Source organism: Schistocerca cancellata, chromosome 1, assembly GCF_023864275.1.
Source record: "Schistocerca cancellata isolate TAMUIC-IGC-003103 chromosome 1, iqSchCanc2.1, whole genome shotgun sequence".
Classification (NCBI taxonomy): Eukaryota; Metazoa; Arthropoda; class Insecta; order Orthoptera; family Acrididae; genus Schistocerca; species Schistocerca cancellata.
In genome coordinates, this window is record NC_064626.1 from 893973680 (window position 1) to 893991419 (window position 17740).

Genomic DNA, 17740 nt, shown 5'->3' on the forward strand with positions numbered 1-17740 from the left:
GCTATTGCCTATGACAACTAAAACTGTTTAAATAAGTACTGCATACAAATTAAAGACTTACACCCATCCTTTCCAGGACAGACTGAGTCCTTTCCCAACAATTCCAAGGATGAGGTAGTGGTCGGATGACTTAGGTTAGTGGAGGTAGCCCAAATGACTTTTTCCCGCCAAAATTTGAACTTCCCACCATTTTCTTGTGATGGGTAGGGGGAGGGGAGGGGGTTAGGTTAGTGGAGGTAGCCCATTTGACTTATTTTTCCACCAAAATTTCAACTTCTGCCATGATGTCATTGCGATGTTACTTCATCTATCGCCGCCATCTTGGATCCACCATATTGAATAAATTTGGCAACAGTGCAGAGTATGGTGATGTCCCTGTTTCCCTGCTACTCACGAGTACATCGAAAACCATGTTAGGCATACTTTCTGTGTGTCGTCAGGTGTCAGCTCAGGCATGTATTGAGTGTGTCCCGGTAAGGAGATTTTTTAAATGGAGGAAACTATGCTTTGCTATGTCTTAGACTGGTGATCAATAAAGCAACTTTCTGTCCAATCATATCTGTTGGCGTATAATGCTGTGTTTGTGCACTTGTAGACGCGTTTAATGATGGGCAGAGGGAGAGGAGGAGGAAGATCTGACCTTACATCTCTTGCATAGCATCAAGGAGCCGCCAAGATTGACTTTCCCATTCGACAGAGGATCATTATTAACAGCGCCACATGACTTCAGTCTGGCTCTACAGCACTTTCGGTGTTTTGTGTTCACACAACAACGCGTCGCCGCCGTCGTCGGGGTGTAATTGGATGATGTACGACAATAGGTATGTGTTTACCCGCTAGTAAGTGTTTATAAGCGATTTATCAGACAAGGCCAGAGTAAGTATCAACCTGTTCACCGACGTTGTTGGTGTCTAAAGTGTAGAATTGTATTTGGATGATAATCATGGATGATAATAATGAAGTACAGGATGACAGACTCTATTTCGGCTTCGTATATACACTGAAGAAACTGGTACACCTCCCTAATATCGTGCAGGGCTCGCGAGCACGCAGAAGTGACGAAACGCGACGTGATATGGACTCGACTAATGTCTGAAGTAGTGCTGGAGGGAAGTGACACCATGAATCCTGCAGGGCTGTCCATAAATCCGTAAGAGTACGAGAGGGTGAAGATCTCCTCTGAACAGCACGTTGCAAGGCATCGCTGATAGGCTCAATACTGTTCATGTCTGGGGAGTCCGGTGGCCAACGGAAGTGTTTAAACTCAGAGGAGTGTTCCTGGAGCTACTCTGTAGTAATTATGGGTGAATGAGGTGTCGCAATGTCCTGCTGGAATTGCCCAAGTCTGTCGGAATGCTCAATGGATATGAATGGATGCAGGTGATCAGACAGGATGCTTACGTACGTGTCACCTCTCAGAGTCGTATCAGGAGTCCCATATCACTCTACCTGCACACACCCCACACCATTACAGAGCCTCTACCAGCTTGAACAGTCCCCTGATGACATGTAGTATCCACGGATTCATGAGCGTGTCTCCACACCCATTGACGTCCAACCACTCAATACAATTTAAAATAAGACATGCCCGACCAGGCAACCTGTTTCCACTGATCAATAGTTCAAAGTCGGTGTTGACGGGCCCAGGCGAGGCTAAGGCTTTGTGTCGTGCAGTCATCAAGGGTACATGAGTGAGCCTTCGACTCCGAAAGCCCATATCGATGATGTTTCGTTGAATGGTTCGCACGCTGACACTTGTTAATGATCAGCATTGAAATCTGCACCAGTGTGCCCTTCTGTCACCTTGAACGATCCTCTTCAGTCGTTGTTGGTCCCGTTCTTGCAGGATCTTTTTCCAGCCTCAGCAATGTCGGAGATTTGATGTTTTGCGAATTCCTGACCTTCACGGTACACTCGTGAAATGGTCGTACGGGAAAATCCCCACTTCATCGCTACCTCGGAGATGCTGTGACTCATCGATCGTGCATCGACTATAACAGCACGTTCAAACTCACTTAACTCCTGGTAACCTGCCATTGTAGTAGCAATAACCGATCTAACAACTGCGCCAGACATTTTTTGTCTTATATAGGCGTTTCCGACCGCAGCCATATTCTGGCTGTTTACGTTATCTCTGTATTTGAATACGCATGCCTGTACCAGTTCTTTGGCGATGCGGTGTACGAGTTACTGCAAGCAGGAGTTACTTGTCGATTTTTAGCCAAGGGCAGGTCATTCGAGCGTCTGAAATATCCGAAAATGTGCCCCGATCGGTGTAAAACGCGAGGGCCTCGCTCTCTCTCGCACAAATCTCTACCGCGGATATGACGAATCGCATAGCGGATTTTATTTTTTTATTTGGTGGGAAAATTGGAAAAGTGTGGTGCCTGTACAAAGGAAATCACAAACACGACGCCAATGTGAGGAATACCACAGTACTGCTGAAGCATCTGAAGTCCCTGTCGAACAGGCATGACAGCAGGCGTCCAACAAACTCAGAGATACGCTGCTAAGGTTGCTGACAGGTTCGCCTGATTCCAACGAGAAGGGAATAGAACGAAATGTTGTTAACAATGTTATTACGTATTTTTAGACTTCCATAGAGTTCCCGGCACGTTCGACACAAGCGAATTCTAATCAAGCTGCGTGCCTATCATCTCCGTTGTGCGAATGGAATCGTGATTCACTGTCAGAAATGTCATAGTTCGTAATAATCGACGTTATGTCATCGAGTGAAATAGGAACAATATCTGGCGTTTCCCAAGGAAGTATTGCAGACCCTTTGTTCTTCCTGATCTACATAAATGATTTAGGACACAATCTGAGCAGACCTCTTAGACTGTCAGCAGACGATGCTGTCACTTACCGTCTTGTAAAGTCATCAGATGACCAAAACTAATTGCAAAATGATTTAGACAAGGTATCTATATGATGCGAAAAGTGGCCGTTGACTCTAAATAATGGAAAGTGTAAGATTACTGACGCGAGTACTGAAAGGAATCCGCTAAATTTCGGTTACACCTTATTCACACAAATCTAACGACTGTGAATTCAACTAAAATGGATTAAAATTACGAAAAACTTAGATTGCAGCAATCACATAAATAATGTTGTGGGGGAAAGCGAGCTAAGGATTGCGATTTGCGGGCAAAATACTTAGAAAATGCAACAGGTCAACTAGAGACCCTGGTTACACTACGCTTGTCAGCTCCGTACTGGAGCATTGCTACGCGGTGTGGGATTTGCTTCAGATAGCATTAAACTGTCGCGTGACGAGGGCCTCCTGTCGGGTAGACCGTTCGCCGGGTGCAAGTCTGTCGAGTTGACCCCACTTTGGCGACTTGCGCGTCTATGGGGATGAAATGATGATGATTAGGACAACACAACACCCAGACCCTGAGCGGAGAAAATCTCCGACCCAGCCGAGAATCGAGCCCGGGCCCTTAGGACTGACAGTCTGTCGCGCTTACCACTCAGCTACCGGGGGCGGACTTCAGATAGCATTGAGGGAGGACGTCGAAAATGTTCAAAGAGGGGCAGCTCATTTTGTATTATGACAAAACAGGGGAGAGATCACTATGCATATGACGACATGACATGCGAAGTGGAGTGGCAATTATTAAAACAAAGTTGCAGCGGGATGTTCACCAGCCTTCCCTCCGAATGAGAAAATATGTTGTTGGCGACCCCCCCCCCCCCAAAACAAAATTTGGAAAAATGATCATCAGAATAAGAGAAAGCAGAGCTCGCAAGAAAGGATTTCAGTGTTCGTTTTTGCGGCGCTTTGTTCGAGAGTAGAACGGTAAAACGGTAAAGAAATCGATTTTAGGTGGTTCTATGAACACACTTCCCGCAAAGTGGGTTGTGAATGCAAAGTGATCAGGTAGATGTAGTTTTCCTGCATGCACTAAAGCGGCTTTTAATACATATAAATATGCATTAGCAGGAAATCAAAGGCAGAAAGTTGATGGCAGCACATAGCAAGCTCCTTTCTAAAAGTCCTACTGAGCTTACCGTACGTCCGAAACGGCGCGTCTAACAAATGTTGGCTACAGGTCGTTCGGTAACAACCAGTTGCTGCAATCGTTAGGTGCAGTAAAGAGCACAAAATTTAATTTTGTATGCTCTCATTACTAGCAGTTACACAAAATTACGTGCTACACAGAAAAATTTCAAGCCCGAATTTACGGATATTTACGTTAAAACAAAATACTTAAACTATTACATTAATGGAAATTCGGATTATAGCTTACTTTAACTACAGTCGTTAGATAACTATAGTCACTAAATTACTGATAAAAATCACAGTGAATATGGTGTAGCAGACAGCAAGAACTATTTTATTGTATTTTCTTTTCACGGAACAATTTGACTATAACCAAAAAGTGACGTAATTGATGCTTAATGTACGAATGGCGTTGGGAGGCACGTCAGCTACTCGTCCAGAAGGACCTAGTGTGCTACAAGAATCTTACTTCAGTGTACTTTCTGCAGTACCTTTGCCCATTCAGCTGCGTGTGAGAGCCGCTCGAGCTGGTTCAGTGTGCGCTTTCGGTCGTCTTCCATGTCTCCAATGGCGCATCGAAGCCTGTGTACCTCATGGTGCAGCTTGGCCTGTTCTCGATTGCTTTGCTGCAATTTATCCTCAAAGCGTTTATTTTCCTCTTTCAACATTGTACACTCTGCAGTAGACTCTTCTAGTGATTTTATGTAGTCCAGTGCCGCCAAATGTTCGCCCTGTAAGTGTCCCATATCCTGGCGAATCGCATCGGCTTCAATAAGTAGGCTGTATTTAACAGAAAATTAGATCAGCAGTGGTATTAGCAACGCACTTCATGTTGTACATAAAAACGACGAAGAAATACTTTTATAATTTTTAATAATTTGTACGATGCACACGGGAAGCATATACGAAAACTTAAGACGGATATCAATTTATATGCCCTTTGAAACAAAATCAGAAGTGAATACGTACACAGATTATAAAGATGAATATGCCATATGAATGACAATTTAAATGTCTTTGTTTCATATGAAGGGCCCAAGTAAATCGTAAACAATATAGGCAACAATACAGATATACCTCCTAGTTAAACTTATACTCACAGGTGCCACAACATGTGGCTGGTTTGAAAATGCATACAGTCTGTGGCCTCAGCAGGATAACAGTTTCTTTAAAGATTTTCGTATTTTGTGTTAGAGTAACGAACTTGATGTAATGATTAACACTTCCAATTTTATTCTAATTCCCATCTGACCAATTCTGACAAACATTTTACCACCGTTTCGCTAAATCACTCCAGGTAATGGCCATAATAACTGATTCGAAAAGGATAGGGCGTATACCTTGCCAATCTCAATTCAACTGAGTATCGGCTCCAGCGGTACTGAAAAGATTGTTGATATATTCCTAATAGTGTGTAGAATTTATCCTGGATAAATTTTTTAGTCACTGAATGAAACCAGGAATTTTCTTTATTCACGCCTCTAATGACCTCATTGTCGACGGGGCGTTAAACTCTAATACTTCTTCCTTCCTTCCTTCCTTCCTTTTATTAACTCTGAAAGACAAGAATTGGCATACGTTATTTTGAATTCTGGATTCTCGCAGTCAACTGTAATCACAGCTTGATCAATAGCGTTGTAGTGCAACAGAGCGCCACTGATGCACAGTGCTTTGGGAGGAAATAATGTGTAAAATGTTTAGTAGCTCCAAAAATATGTGTTATTATTAATAATATTATTACACACCTGAGAGAGAAAAAATGCTGTGAATTACTTACGTAATGTAGGCAAAAACAATTTGATATTCATCATGGTTTCTAAAGGCCAGTCTGTAAGGTAGCGGCATGGGCAATGAGAAACGGATAAGACATAGCGTGTTTTCTCTTCCCTAACTGATGCAGTTGGGCTGCACTAGCTATGAGGTGAGGGCTAAAAGTGTTCAAATGTACACGCGGGATCCCAAATGACGGGGAAGGCTTGTTGATCATGGGAATCCCTCTGTGGTGAAATTTTCTTTGCCTTTGTGTCTGATTTATAGCTATATATCCATTCTTGCAGAAACCGAGCATGTATGACATAGTCCTCCGTGGACAGCTGACGGAATAGGTCTGTCACAGACGTAGGTTGTGGAATTCCCGCTGTGGTCAAGTCCAGAAGTCTGCGTCATTGTTCTTCGCAACGTAACACTCTATTGCACGTTGCTGAGATCTAGGACCTCATTGCGATTTTCTTCGCAGTGCGGAAACATGTGAAGGATAATAACCCTGTCCCAACTGGACGCGCGTTACACTAGTGGTGTGTCAACTACGTAGCTTTTTCTGTGAAATCCAACTTTTCTGAGGTGTGCTCGGCTGTATTGCTGCATAATGTCTTCCTTTTGACTGCTGTCAGGTCTGCCACCTCTGAACATTCTTGGAAGACTTGCTTCTTTGCAATAGCATGGAAATCCGTATGCAGTAGAGAAGTGTAGTAAAATTGACCATCAGTCACACAACGTTTCGCGTGGTGCTCCACCAACTCGTTTATGAGATACCAGTGTGACCCTTGATCCATAATAATAATAACTGGATACTTTTATGTAGGCATTCACACTGGTAGATCATTTTAAGTACATGAAGTACACGAAGTACATGACAGTTACTTTGAGAGTCCCATTGAGTCTGTGATAATAAGGTTGTCATCGAATTGATTTGCCTCCTTAATTACGAAAACTTCGGCAGTGAATATCTTAGCTGCCGTTGAAAGCTGAAACATACCCCAAGATAGTGTATGTCCGCCGACATAAACGAAGCCATTGTCCTCTCTTGTTTTGGAGCCGTCTGTGTATATGTCGATCGAAGATGGTCACGCTGATGCAATCAGCTGGGAGATGGTAGCAGGGGAAGTGGATGATAAATCCGACCTTCTGGGCTGAAAGAAAATGTTGGGCTGGTAATTCAGTGCGTCGTATCCCAAGCTAAATGCAAACGACGGTGTGTCTTTCAATATGAGAGGTGTTACATATCTTTGCTGTATGTCATTCTTTATTTTCAGAGATGCCTTCCTCTCTAGAATTCTAACGGTATACCAATTGTCTGCAGGGGACCAACTTAGTTTATGGAGGAGAGGATGAGCTGTGTTCGCTGCTCTACTAAATACTGTATGAATTTATAAGTTAAGGAACGTCTCTTGTCTCCGTTAAAAGTGCATTCTCAGGTGAAGTATGCAGCGCTCCTGGAAAGATTCGAATAGGCCTAGCGGGGTACTGTTGTCTTTCGATCTTGCCTAGTACAGATGTTGGGGCATTATCATACAACGTGCAACCCTATACAGAATATAATGAATCATGCCAATAATAAAGAATGCGATCATACAACGTGCAACCCTATACATAATATAATGAATCATGCCAATAATAAAGAATGCGTAGGACTGTAACATCGACACTCATCTATATGTGGGCAACTAGTATTATGTTGAGTGATCGCCCACGGTAATCAAACATTCCACACGCTGCTCCCACGTCAATCTATCGTCGACATAGAGTCATGCCATTTGAATGATCTCCTGAAGGGGATGTTAAAAGGTCCTAATCGGAACTCGGATGGTGGTGACGTCCGTCTTTGTCTTGTAAAGACAACCACTGAAGATCTGATGTCTGCATAATGACGTATTATGCGTATTCAGGAGGAGAGCACATCCGCCGCTCGATACAGCCACATTAATGTCATCCTCAAGCTTAGAGAAAACGTGTACATTCAGATAACACCAACGTATATTAATGTTTGGATAGAAAATTGTATTAAGTTCTGATGAATATACTGCACAGAGTATAGGACTCAAAATGGAGCCATGCAGCAGTCCTCTGCAGACCAGGCATGGTACATACAAGGTATTGTCTTGTTGTCCAACCTAGATCAGAGATAGACTAATGGTAATGATATGTGTAATACCCATCGACTGCAGTCCGTAGTGTCGCAAGCACTGGAAATATCCAGTAACAAGGCCGTCACATGGCCATTAAAAGCACACCTGAATTGTACGTCCGTATACAATAGACTTACGCCATCAGTGGCGCCTCTTCGTTTCCTAAATTCGTACTGAGAACCATGCAATGAAGAAATTACTCTCAAATCACTATTAAATAGCCACTTCAACATTATTTCTAATGTTTTGAGCACTAAAGAAGAAAGTACGGTGGGACAGTACGAAAACAGGCTGAATCTGGGCCTTTGCTACGTTTCAGTATAGGAAAAATTACTTAAATCTGTCAGTCGTCTAGGAACTTGCCTTCTGTCCGTAAGTGATTGTAAATGTCGGCCGGCCGGAGTGGCCGAGCGGTTCTAGGCGCTACAGTCTGGAACCGTGCGACCGCTACGGTCGCAAGTTCGAATCCTGCCTCGGGCATGGATGTGTGTGATGTCCTTAGGTTAGTTAGGTTTAAGTAGTTCTAAGTTCTAGGGGACTGTTGACCTTAGATGTTAAGTCCCATAGTGCTCAGAGCCATTTGAACCATTTTTTTGTAACTGTCGCTCAGGGTGCGTAATTCTTCATCTGGAAAATTGGCTAGCATTATGAAGTGTATGTCATTATACCCAGGAGCAGCATTGCGAGTAACTTTTAGAGCTTTTCTCGGTTTTGCAAACCGAAATGTTGTGATATGTTGAGAGAACACAAGGTGATGTTTGTCTTCCCGTGCAGGGATGACAGTTGGAGAACTGTTGTTTGGTATGGATAAAATGAATTCATCTACAACATCCAAAAGCCACGTTGTTGCAGTGGTAGTAGCGGTTCCTGACAGGTTAACGAATTTCAGCACTGTCAGGTTTGGCTAAACCTGAATGGGTGACCGTCTGAGTCTGCAAAGTGCTTTTGTGAAGTAGGATGCACTCAGCCCTTGTGAGGCAAACTGAACAGCTATCTCGTTTGAGAAAACTGACAACGGCAAGGAGAGCAGTGTGATGACGACTTGTCCTCCATATCCACAACAAAAGACGCCTATGCAATGAGGATGAAAGGCGGTTTGTCGTTACCGCTAGGTCTTCAAAGACTATTCAGACAGAATTCCGGAGTTGTCCAAAACAGGTGACCTATATATCATTTATGTCCCATGCCGAGATCATATGCTGTGCACTGAAATCTCTACATAACAAGAAAAAAGGGGCGTCGAGGCTGTTTACCAATGAACGTCACTCAACAATTTTAATTTTGCTACTTGGAGGGCAATATGATAACAGTACGGAAATGTCTGATGTTTTCGATCGATCTCGCACGGGTACTACCTCGGAACCTCTTTCTTACATTTAGTAAAGTAGGGTGTAATCTCTTCTCACGATGGTAGGCTTATGGTTTTTCAGCGTTATTATATTATTACTACTTAATAAAATTTCACAGTTGGTATGTCACCGAAGTTCTCTTCAAAGGCTCCTTCCATTGTCACAGGAAAAATTACGTAGTTTCCTTAACACAAAAAACAAAAATGTCGCCGTCATCATCCAGCTGCTATAAGCGTTAAACACTGCTTCCTAAAGTCAGAAAATTTGCTCCTTTGTCTGAAATAATATAGCGGAAATAACATCTCGATAAACTGTGTTTACTCGTCGTAAGCCTATTTGATATGGCTAGACAGTTGTCTTACCATACACTGCGTAGAAGAATAACTATCAGTATAAAACTTGTTAGTTTATTATGTTATGGTACGATCCATTTGAAACTGTGGTGAGGGACACAGTCCTAGTGATGCGAAAGCGATATCAGTGGAATAACATAAAGGAATGTTACAGTGTGGGCCCTTTCTTGATGGCGTCTCTTGACAAACTCTGAAATATGACTTACTTGGCTAAGAACTATGTCCTCCAAATACAAATTAAAGTTTTGGTTCATTTATGCTGTATGCAATCACTATATTAGGCATGTCTTGTATGAAGCAGCTTGGCAACACATCTTATGGTTGTCATAGATAATTTTTGTCACGCCTAGACCACATTTTTAAAGAAAGTGTTTTGAAAGCAGTTTGTTTGTAAAAATGGATTATATAGAGGAAAATTATCTAGACATCTAAAAATACACTATGTGATCAAAAAATACGTTTTTCATATTAGGTGCACTGTGCTGCCACTTACTGCCAGGTACTCCATATCAGCGACCTCAGTAGTCATTAGACATCTTGAGAGAGCAGAATGGGGCGCTCCGTGAAACTCACGGACTTAGAACGTGGTCAGGTGATTGGGTGTCAGTTGTGTCATACGTCTGTACGCGAGATTTCCACATTCCTAAACATCCCTAGGTCCACTGTTTCCGATGTGATAGTGAAGTGGAAACGTGAAGGGACACGTACAGCACAAAAGCGTACAGGCCGACCTCGTCTGTTGACTGACAGAGACCACTGACAGCTGAAGAGGATCGTAATGTGTAATAGGCAGACATGTATCCAGACCATCACACATGAATTCCAAACTGCATCAGAATACACTGCAAGTACTATGTGGGAGGTGAGAAAGCTTGGATTCATGGTCGAGCGCCAGTTGATAAGCCACACACCACGCCAGTAAATGGCAAACGACGCCTCGCTTGGTGTAAGGAGCGTAAACATTGGAGGATTGACTAGTGGGAAAACTTGTGGAGTGACGAATCACGGTCCACAATGTGGCGATCCGATGGCAGGGTGTGGGTATGGCGAATGCCCAGTGAATGTCATCAGCCAGGTGTGTAGTGCCAACAGTAAAATTCGGAGGCGGTGGGGTTATGATGTGGCCGTGTTTTTCAAGGATGGGGCTTGCACCACTTGTTTTGCGTGGAACTATCACAGCACAGACCTACATTGTTTTAAGCACCTTCTTGCTTCCCACTGTTGAATAGTAATTCAGGGATGGCTATTGCATCTTTCAACAGATCGAGCACCTGTTCATAATGTGGCGGAGTGGTTACACGGCAATTACATCCCTGTAATGGACTGGCCTGCAGAGAGTCCTGACCTGTGTCCTATAGAATACCTTTGGGAAGCTCCTCAATGCAGCATTCCGTGAAGAATGGGCTGCCATTCCCCAAGAAATCTTACAGGACCTGATTGAACGTATGTCTGCGAGAGTGGAAGCTGTCTGTCATCAAGGCTAAGGGTGAGCGAACACCATACTGGATTCCAGCATTACCGATGGAGGGCGTCACGAACTTGTAAGCCATTTTCAGCCAGGTGTCTGGATACTTTTGATCACGTAGTGTATACCCAGTACTACCTAGACAAATTTAAGGTGAACTTCAGGTATAACACAATACAATAAAATTAACTTTAGAACATACCTTATGTCTAAAATATACAGTGTTGATCAGTACAATTTTGTCTATTTCCCAAAAGTTTTAATTTTAAATCCTACAAGCACTTCATTTTACCTACAAACAGTGGACATAAATTTAATTACTCACAAAACAAATGTCACATCATGTGTAGAATTTCTGTTAGTCACAGTCTTCAGATATTTACATTATGAAAAAGCTTTTTTCATTTAAGGTATTCCAAACATTTTGTAACTAACATATGTATGTACGTTTACATCCATTATCAATGATACATTCAAGTTTTTTAATAAATTAGTACACAATTTTGTAAGGTTGCATGTTTTATATTTTTTAAATATTTCATGTTCGGATGATTTGTAAACTTTAATAATTAGGCTGCTTAAATGTATTAAAAGATTGTGTAGTTGTGTGTCTGGAGAGATGTGTCCGACATTTTTTTTTTCTCAGTAGGAAATAATGAAATCCAACATATGTTTAAATTACATTACGTACAGTTTTACCCAGTAATTTCACATGATTTCTAATCGCTGTCTTTTTGTATACCATACGAAAGATACTTCACTTTCCTTCCATTTCTCTTTTATTCCTCTATTTCAAATAATCAGTTCCCCTACAAAACTTTTACTGAACACATTGATTCTAATTTCATAATAAAATTGTAACTAAAGAGTAATAAGGAAATATACAAAACTATTGAGAAAGTGAGTGAGGCAATGCGTAAACGCAGACTAACGTTTTATGGTCACCTGTCGAGGATGGATGGAAACAGACTAACAAGAAAAGTGTTTGAACATAGTAACAGGAACGAAAAAACCAACAATAAATGGATACAGATGGTGAAAAAGGATTTGGCCTATTTTAATATCACCCGTGAGTCAATCAGGGACAGGGAAAAGTTTAGACAAATAGTGAACGAAATTAAGTGTTTTCCAGAAGAAACGAAACTAAAGAATAATAACAGGAAATGGTCGGAAGAGCGGAGGAGGAACCACTCGAAAATGATGAGGAAATATTGGGAAGAGAGAAAAAAAGATCAAAAAGCCGGGCAAGTGAATTGTTGAACGTGGTCCAAAGATGGCCGAAATCGAAAGAAGAAGAAGAAGTAATGAAGATTATTCTTTCCAAATATTAGAAGTTGTTCTGCAATTCATTAATTTTAAGTAAGTAATTAAAGCTTCTATATTGTGAACTCAGTTACAGATCATTATTTTGGCCTACTTTTTCTGCATTTTCTTCACTGAGAGATACTGTTTAAATTATGATTTTCGTAAATAACTATTAAACTGTGTTAAAATACATAATCAAGTTTTGTAACTAAATCTGCTATTGGTAGTTTCAGAAAGAAGCATACGGAAATATAATTGTTTATTAGGTGAGTAATATTCATTACCCTCAAACGCAGCAAAGGGATAGTATTTATAGTTTCTGTGACAAAATGAATAATACAGTCTGTAATTAACTACTAAATACTTTATAAACTGTTTAATGTCTTCCTTTGTCATTATCATTTTTTCTTCTCTTGTAAAAACCTCTAACTACTCTTTTTAATATATAATTTGTAGTCTTTTACAACAAAATCTTTCAGTCTTCACTTAAAAGTTCCGGGATGATAGGCTGTGGCCGAAGTATAAAACTCTACCCTGACGTTTCGTCTCCGACTACGGGAGACATCCTCGAAGGTACAGCGGCGAACTGCGAAGAGAAGTCGAGGAAGCGCTGATTATATACGCAGTACAGAGGGCGCCACTGTCGATCACGTGGTTTCGGCTATGAGATTGTCTCTGGTAATGCCAACATTCTCGATTGAAAGTAATCGATCGTCACGCTTGCGGTGCAACGCTGACATCCAAATTTTATCCAGTTTAACACCTTCGTCTTTCCTGTTAAAACTATTACGGTGTTTATCAATCTCGATAGCCTCTCTATACATGCGTGCATAATAATTCGAGGTTTTTGATATGACGCTCGTCTCGCTGAATTTTATTTCATGATTACCTTCCTGGTAAACATGTTCCGCTACGGCCGATTTATCCGTGTGACCCAGGCGACAATTCCTCTTATGTTCAACAAGACGGGTGTTCACACTTCTCTTTGTGGTACCGATATAAATCTGTCCACAACTACAAGGAATTTTATACAGCCCCGGTGTAGCCAAAAGGTGTCGTGCATCTTTTGCCGATCTTAAACATTCTTTTATTTTTCTTGTGGGTCTGAAAATAGTTTCCACCCCATACTTGCTTAAAACTTTCCCAATGGGACCTGCGACCTTACTAATGAACGGAAGAAAAACTTTGCCCTTGGGCGACTGTTGTTCGACGTTGCTCCTGATTCTCTGCCTAGAGCGAAGTGCTCGATCTATATCCTTGCTAGAATAGCCATTCTAGACGAAAGTTGACCGTAGATGTTCAATCTCATGTTTTAAATAAACAGGTTCACAAATTTTGTAGATAATGATCAGTGTATGTGGCCTTTCTATACAGCTTATGACCCAAAGTTCCGTCCCGTCGTTTAATGACAGACACATCCAGGAAATTCAATTGCCCATTCCTTTCAGTCTCCATAGTAAATTGGATTTTCGGATTAATGCTGTTTAAATGTGTCAGGAAGGCATCCAACTCCTCTGCTCCGTGTGTCCATACTACGAACGTGTCATCGACATAGCGATACCAAGTGGCTGGTCTCTCACTGGCAATCTGCAACGCCCGTTGTTCAAAAGTCTCCATAAATAAGTTAGCCACAGCAAGACTAAGAGGACTGCCCATAGCCATCCCGTCAATCTGTTCATAAAAGTTGTTATTGTGTTGAAAGTAGGTTGTGGTGAGGCAGTGTCGGAATAATGCCACAATATCCGTAAGAAAAAAAATCCGCTATGCATAAGATAGCTTCGTTTACCGGAATCTTGGTAAATAACGACACAATATCAAAACTGACGAGGATATCATCCGGGCCCACGCTCGTTTCCTTTAACTTGTCAATGAAATGAGCTGAATTTTTAATATGACTGTCCGTCCTACCAACATAAGGTTGCAGCAATGAGGCAAGGTTTTATAGCTAACTTGTGTGTTGGTCCGCCTATAGCGCTGACAATTGGCCTCAACGGAAGCTCAGGTTTATGCACTTGGGGTAAGCCATAAAGTCTAGGTGGGTACGCTGCTGTTTTACAAAGCAGCTTCTTATCGTTGGAGGCGAATGAAGACGCTTTCACCAGTAGAATGGTCATTCTTAAAATCTTCACAGTCGGATCTTTCTGAAGTTTTTTGTAATTGGAGGGAACCAAATTATCACTAATTTTTCCATGATAGTCCTCACTGTTCAGTATGACGGTGGCATTAACCTTATCTTCATTAAGAACAGTAATGTTTTTATCTGCATTTACATCCCTCAGCGCGTTCCTTTGTGCCTGCGACAAATTACTGTTAGGTGGCTTACATGTAAGTAAAATCCTAGCCGTTTCCATCCTAATTACGTCAGCGGACTGCTCTGGAAGCTGACGGATACCGGCCTCAATATTTGCTACAATATCCTCTGTGGGTACGTTTTGGGGCGACACAGCAAAATTGCCTCCTTTCGCTAGTACAGAAATTTCAACTTTTGACAAATCTTCGATGCCGCGCTCAGGCCGCCCAAGGGCTACTACCGCAGTGGATGACCGCTACCTACGAATTATGGTTCAGAGGAGCCCTTACAGAGACGCCACCATGTTGAATAATGCTTTTCGTGTAGCCACAGGACGTCGTGTTACGACTCAGACTGTGCGCAATAGGCTGCATGATGCGCAACTTCACTCCCGACGTCCATGGCGTGGTCCATCTTTGCTACCACGACACCATGCAGCACGGTACAGATGGGTCCAACAACATGCCGAATGGACCACTCAGGACTGGCATTACGTTCTCTTCACCGATGGGTGTCGAATATGCCTTCAACCAGACAATCGTCGGAGACGTGTTTGGAGGCAACCCGGTCAGGCTGAACGCCTTAGACACACTGTCCATCGAGTGCAGCAAGGTGGAAGTTCCCTGCTGTTTTGGGATCGCATTATGTGGGGCCGACGAACACCGCTGGTGGTGATGGAAGGCCCCGTAATGGCTGTACGATACCTGAATGCCATACTCTGACCAATAGTGCAACCATATCGGCAGCACATTGGCGAGGCATTTGTCTTCATGGACGACAATTCGAGTCTCCATTGTGCCTATCTTCTGAATGACATAATTCAGGATAACGATCTCACTCGACTAGAGTGGCCAGCCTGTTCTACAGACATGAACCCTATCGAACGTGTCTGATAGATTGAAAAGGGCTGTTTATGGACGACGTCACTCACCAACCACTCTGAGGGATCTCCGCCGAATCGTCGTTGAGGAGTGGGACAATCTGGACCAACAGTGCCTTGATGAACATGTGGATAGTATGCCACGACGAATACAGGGCATGCATCAATGCTACTGGGTATTAGAGGTACCAGTGTGTACAGCAGTCTGGACCACTACCTCTGAAGGTCTCGCTGTATGGTGGTACAACATGCAATCTGTAGTTTTCATGAGAAATAAAATGGGCGGCAATGATGTTTATGTTGATCTCTATTCCAATTATCTGTACAGGTTCCGGAACTGTCGGAACCTCGGAACCGAGGTGTTGCAAAACTATTTTGATGAGTGTAGTATGTTGGTACCTAAATATTTGAAAAGTGCCGTAAAGTGTAGAAGAGAGTTAGAATTAATGCACGGGGTGAAATGCGGAACTTTTGGTGACGATTAAAATAACTAAATTTCGTGTATCGGGTTGCTTACTCGCCAACATGAACATTGTGTTACGTGTGACTGTTTGTAGTAACATCTGAGCGAGCTATTCTAAAAGAAAGAATCCCCGTTTGTAAACTTTTTGGGAAGTGCCATTGATAATTATCACAACTGGCTACGGTTATGAATGAGGTGTGCGTGTGGAATTTTCAGACTTTGTAGAGTTTAGAGGAAGACTTGGTATTGACTGGTGTGTACAAGCTTATCGCAACAGAGTGAAATTTTACGCTCATTAATACTTTCACTTAGATATTCCTTCCTCCGAAAAAACAGTTTTAGTGTGACTTGTGGTTACGAAATGCGCCGCTGTTTTTCTGTAAGTTTTTACGGCTGAAAACTGCATTTCAGTGACTTCAAGGGAAGAAATTTACCACAAGGTGAGTGAAACTTTGCAAAGCATCGTGCTGTCGTAGTTGTGCTACTCTCCTTCGGCAACAGTTTAGTAAATTACTCTATTTTGGCCTAAATAAGCTAGTAACGAAGGAACTAAACTTGTCTCATTCCCAGTTAGCACTGACAATACTTGTGAACCAAGCGTGCACAAAAATTGCATTTCAGGACCGAATGACATGAAACAATACGAAGATTATTAATCCTGTTTTCATGCATCTATAGTAAGGAAAGGGTTACACATATTTTTACATCAGGATATCACTAAAGGCTAATATTATAGGTGGGAGGATCACCTTCCCATGTCATAAATTACATGTACAGTGTTTCATGGAAGTAAAATAATTATAGTGTTACTCTAGGAAGATATACTTTGTTGCAGTAACCACGTTGTAGAAAAAGAGGAGCACAAATTTATATTTTTAAGACGAGTGACTGCCATGATGCAGATCAATAAGCTACGAATAAGCAAACGCTCATCTTTCATTTGCGAAACTGTCAAACGATAAGATCATCGTATGCCAGTGTGCTGCAAATGGTCGTAGTATAGTCGTATTTTATAAGTGGTAATATGTGAATCTGTTCGACAGAATATTGGCTTTAATTTTATAATTAATACCTGTATTCAAGCTCCATGGACAAACTACAGCAGTTTGTACGTAGGCATCATCTTGATTTGTAAATAAATAGTAGCTTTTCCATCAAAATGAAAAAAAGCACAGAAGAGCTATCACGGAAGATCTGGCTTCCATAAAATAAGAAGTAGGTTTACAAAGGGTGTGCATGGTGAGAAACGAAAATACTGAGCTCCCTACAGATTGTATATTCATTGTACAGTTACAAAAAAAAAAAAAAAAAAAAAAAATGGTTCAATTGGCTCTGAGCACTATGGGACTCAACATCTGTGGTCATAAGTCCCCTAGAACTTAGAACTACTTAAACCTAACTAACCTAAGGACATCACACACATCCATGCCCGAGGTAGGATTCGAACCTGCGACCGTAGCGGTCACGCGGTTCCAGACTGAAGCGCCTTTAACCGCACGGCCACACCGGCCGGCCGTACAGTTACAGGGATAGAGACAAAAAAGCAGGATATTGCCAAATTAAAGGAACCCAACACGTCAGTCCCAGCATTACTTAAATCGTTGAGAATGGACAGTACGGAGTAAAGCATATTTCCGATGGAGATGCTGAGCTTATCTGATAACAGAAACAGAAGTGTAGTATATTTGATATCTAAGAGTAAAAGATGACAAAAGAGTTGAAAC

The 17740-nt window shown here is 42.0% G+C and overlaps 1 protein-coding gene across 1 annotated transcript in view; it reads right to left on the reverse strand.

Annotated features, from left to right (window-relative positions):
* Positions 1 to 4476: 4476 nt before the first annotated feature.
* Positions 4477 to 17740, reverse strand: part of LOC126112051 (coiled-coil domain-containing protein 157-like) — a 127815-nt gene continuing 114551 nt past the window's right edge. Inside the window, exon 5 of the mRNA XM_049915008.1 lies at positions 4477 to 4786. Coding sequence (XP_049770965.1) covers positions 4477 to 4786 — 310 coding nt within the window. The remainder of the gene's footprint in view (positions 4787 to 17740) is intronic.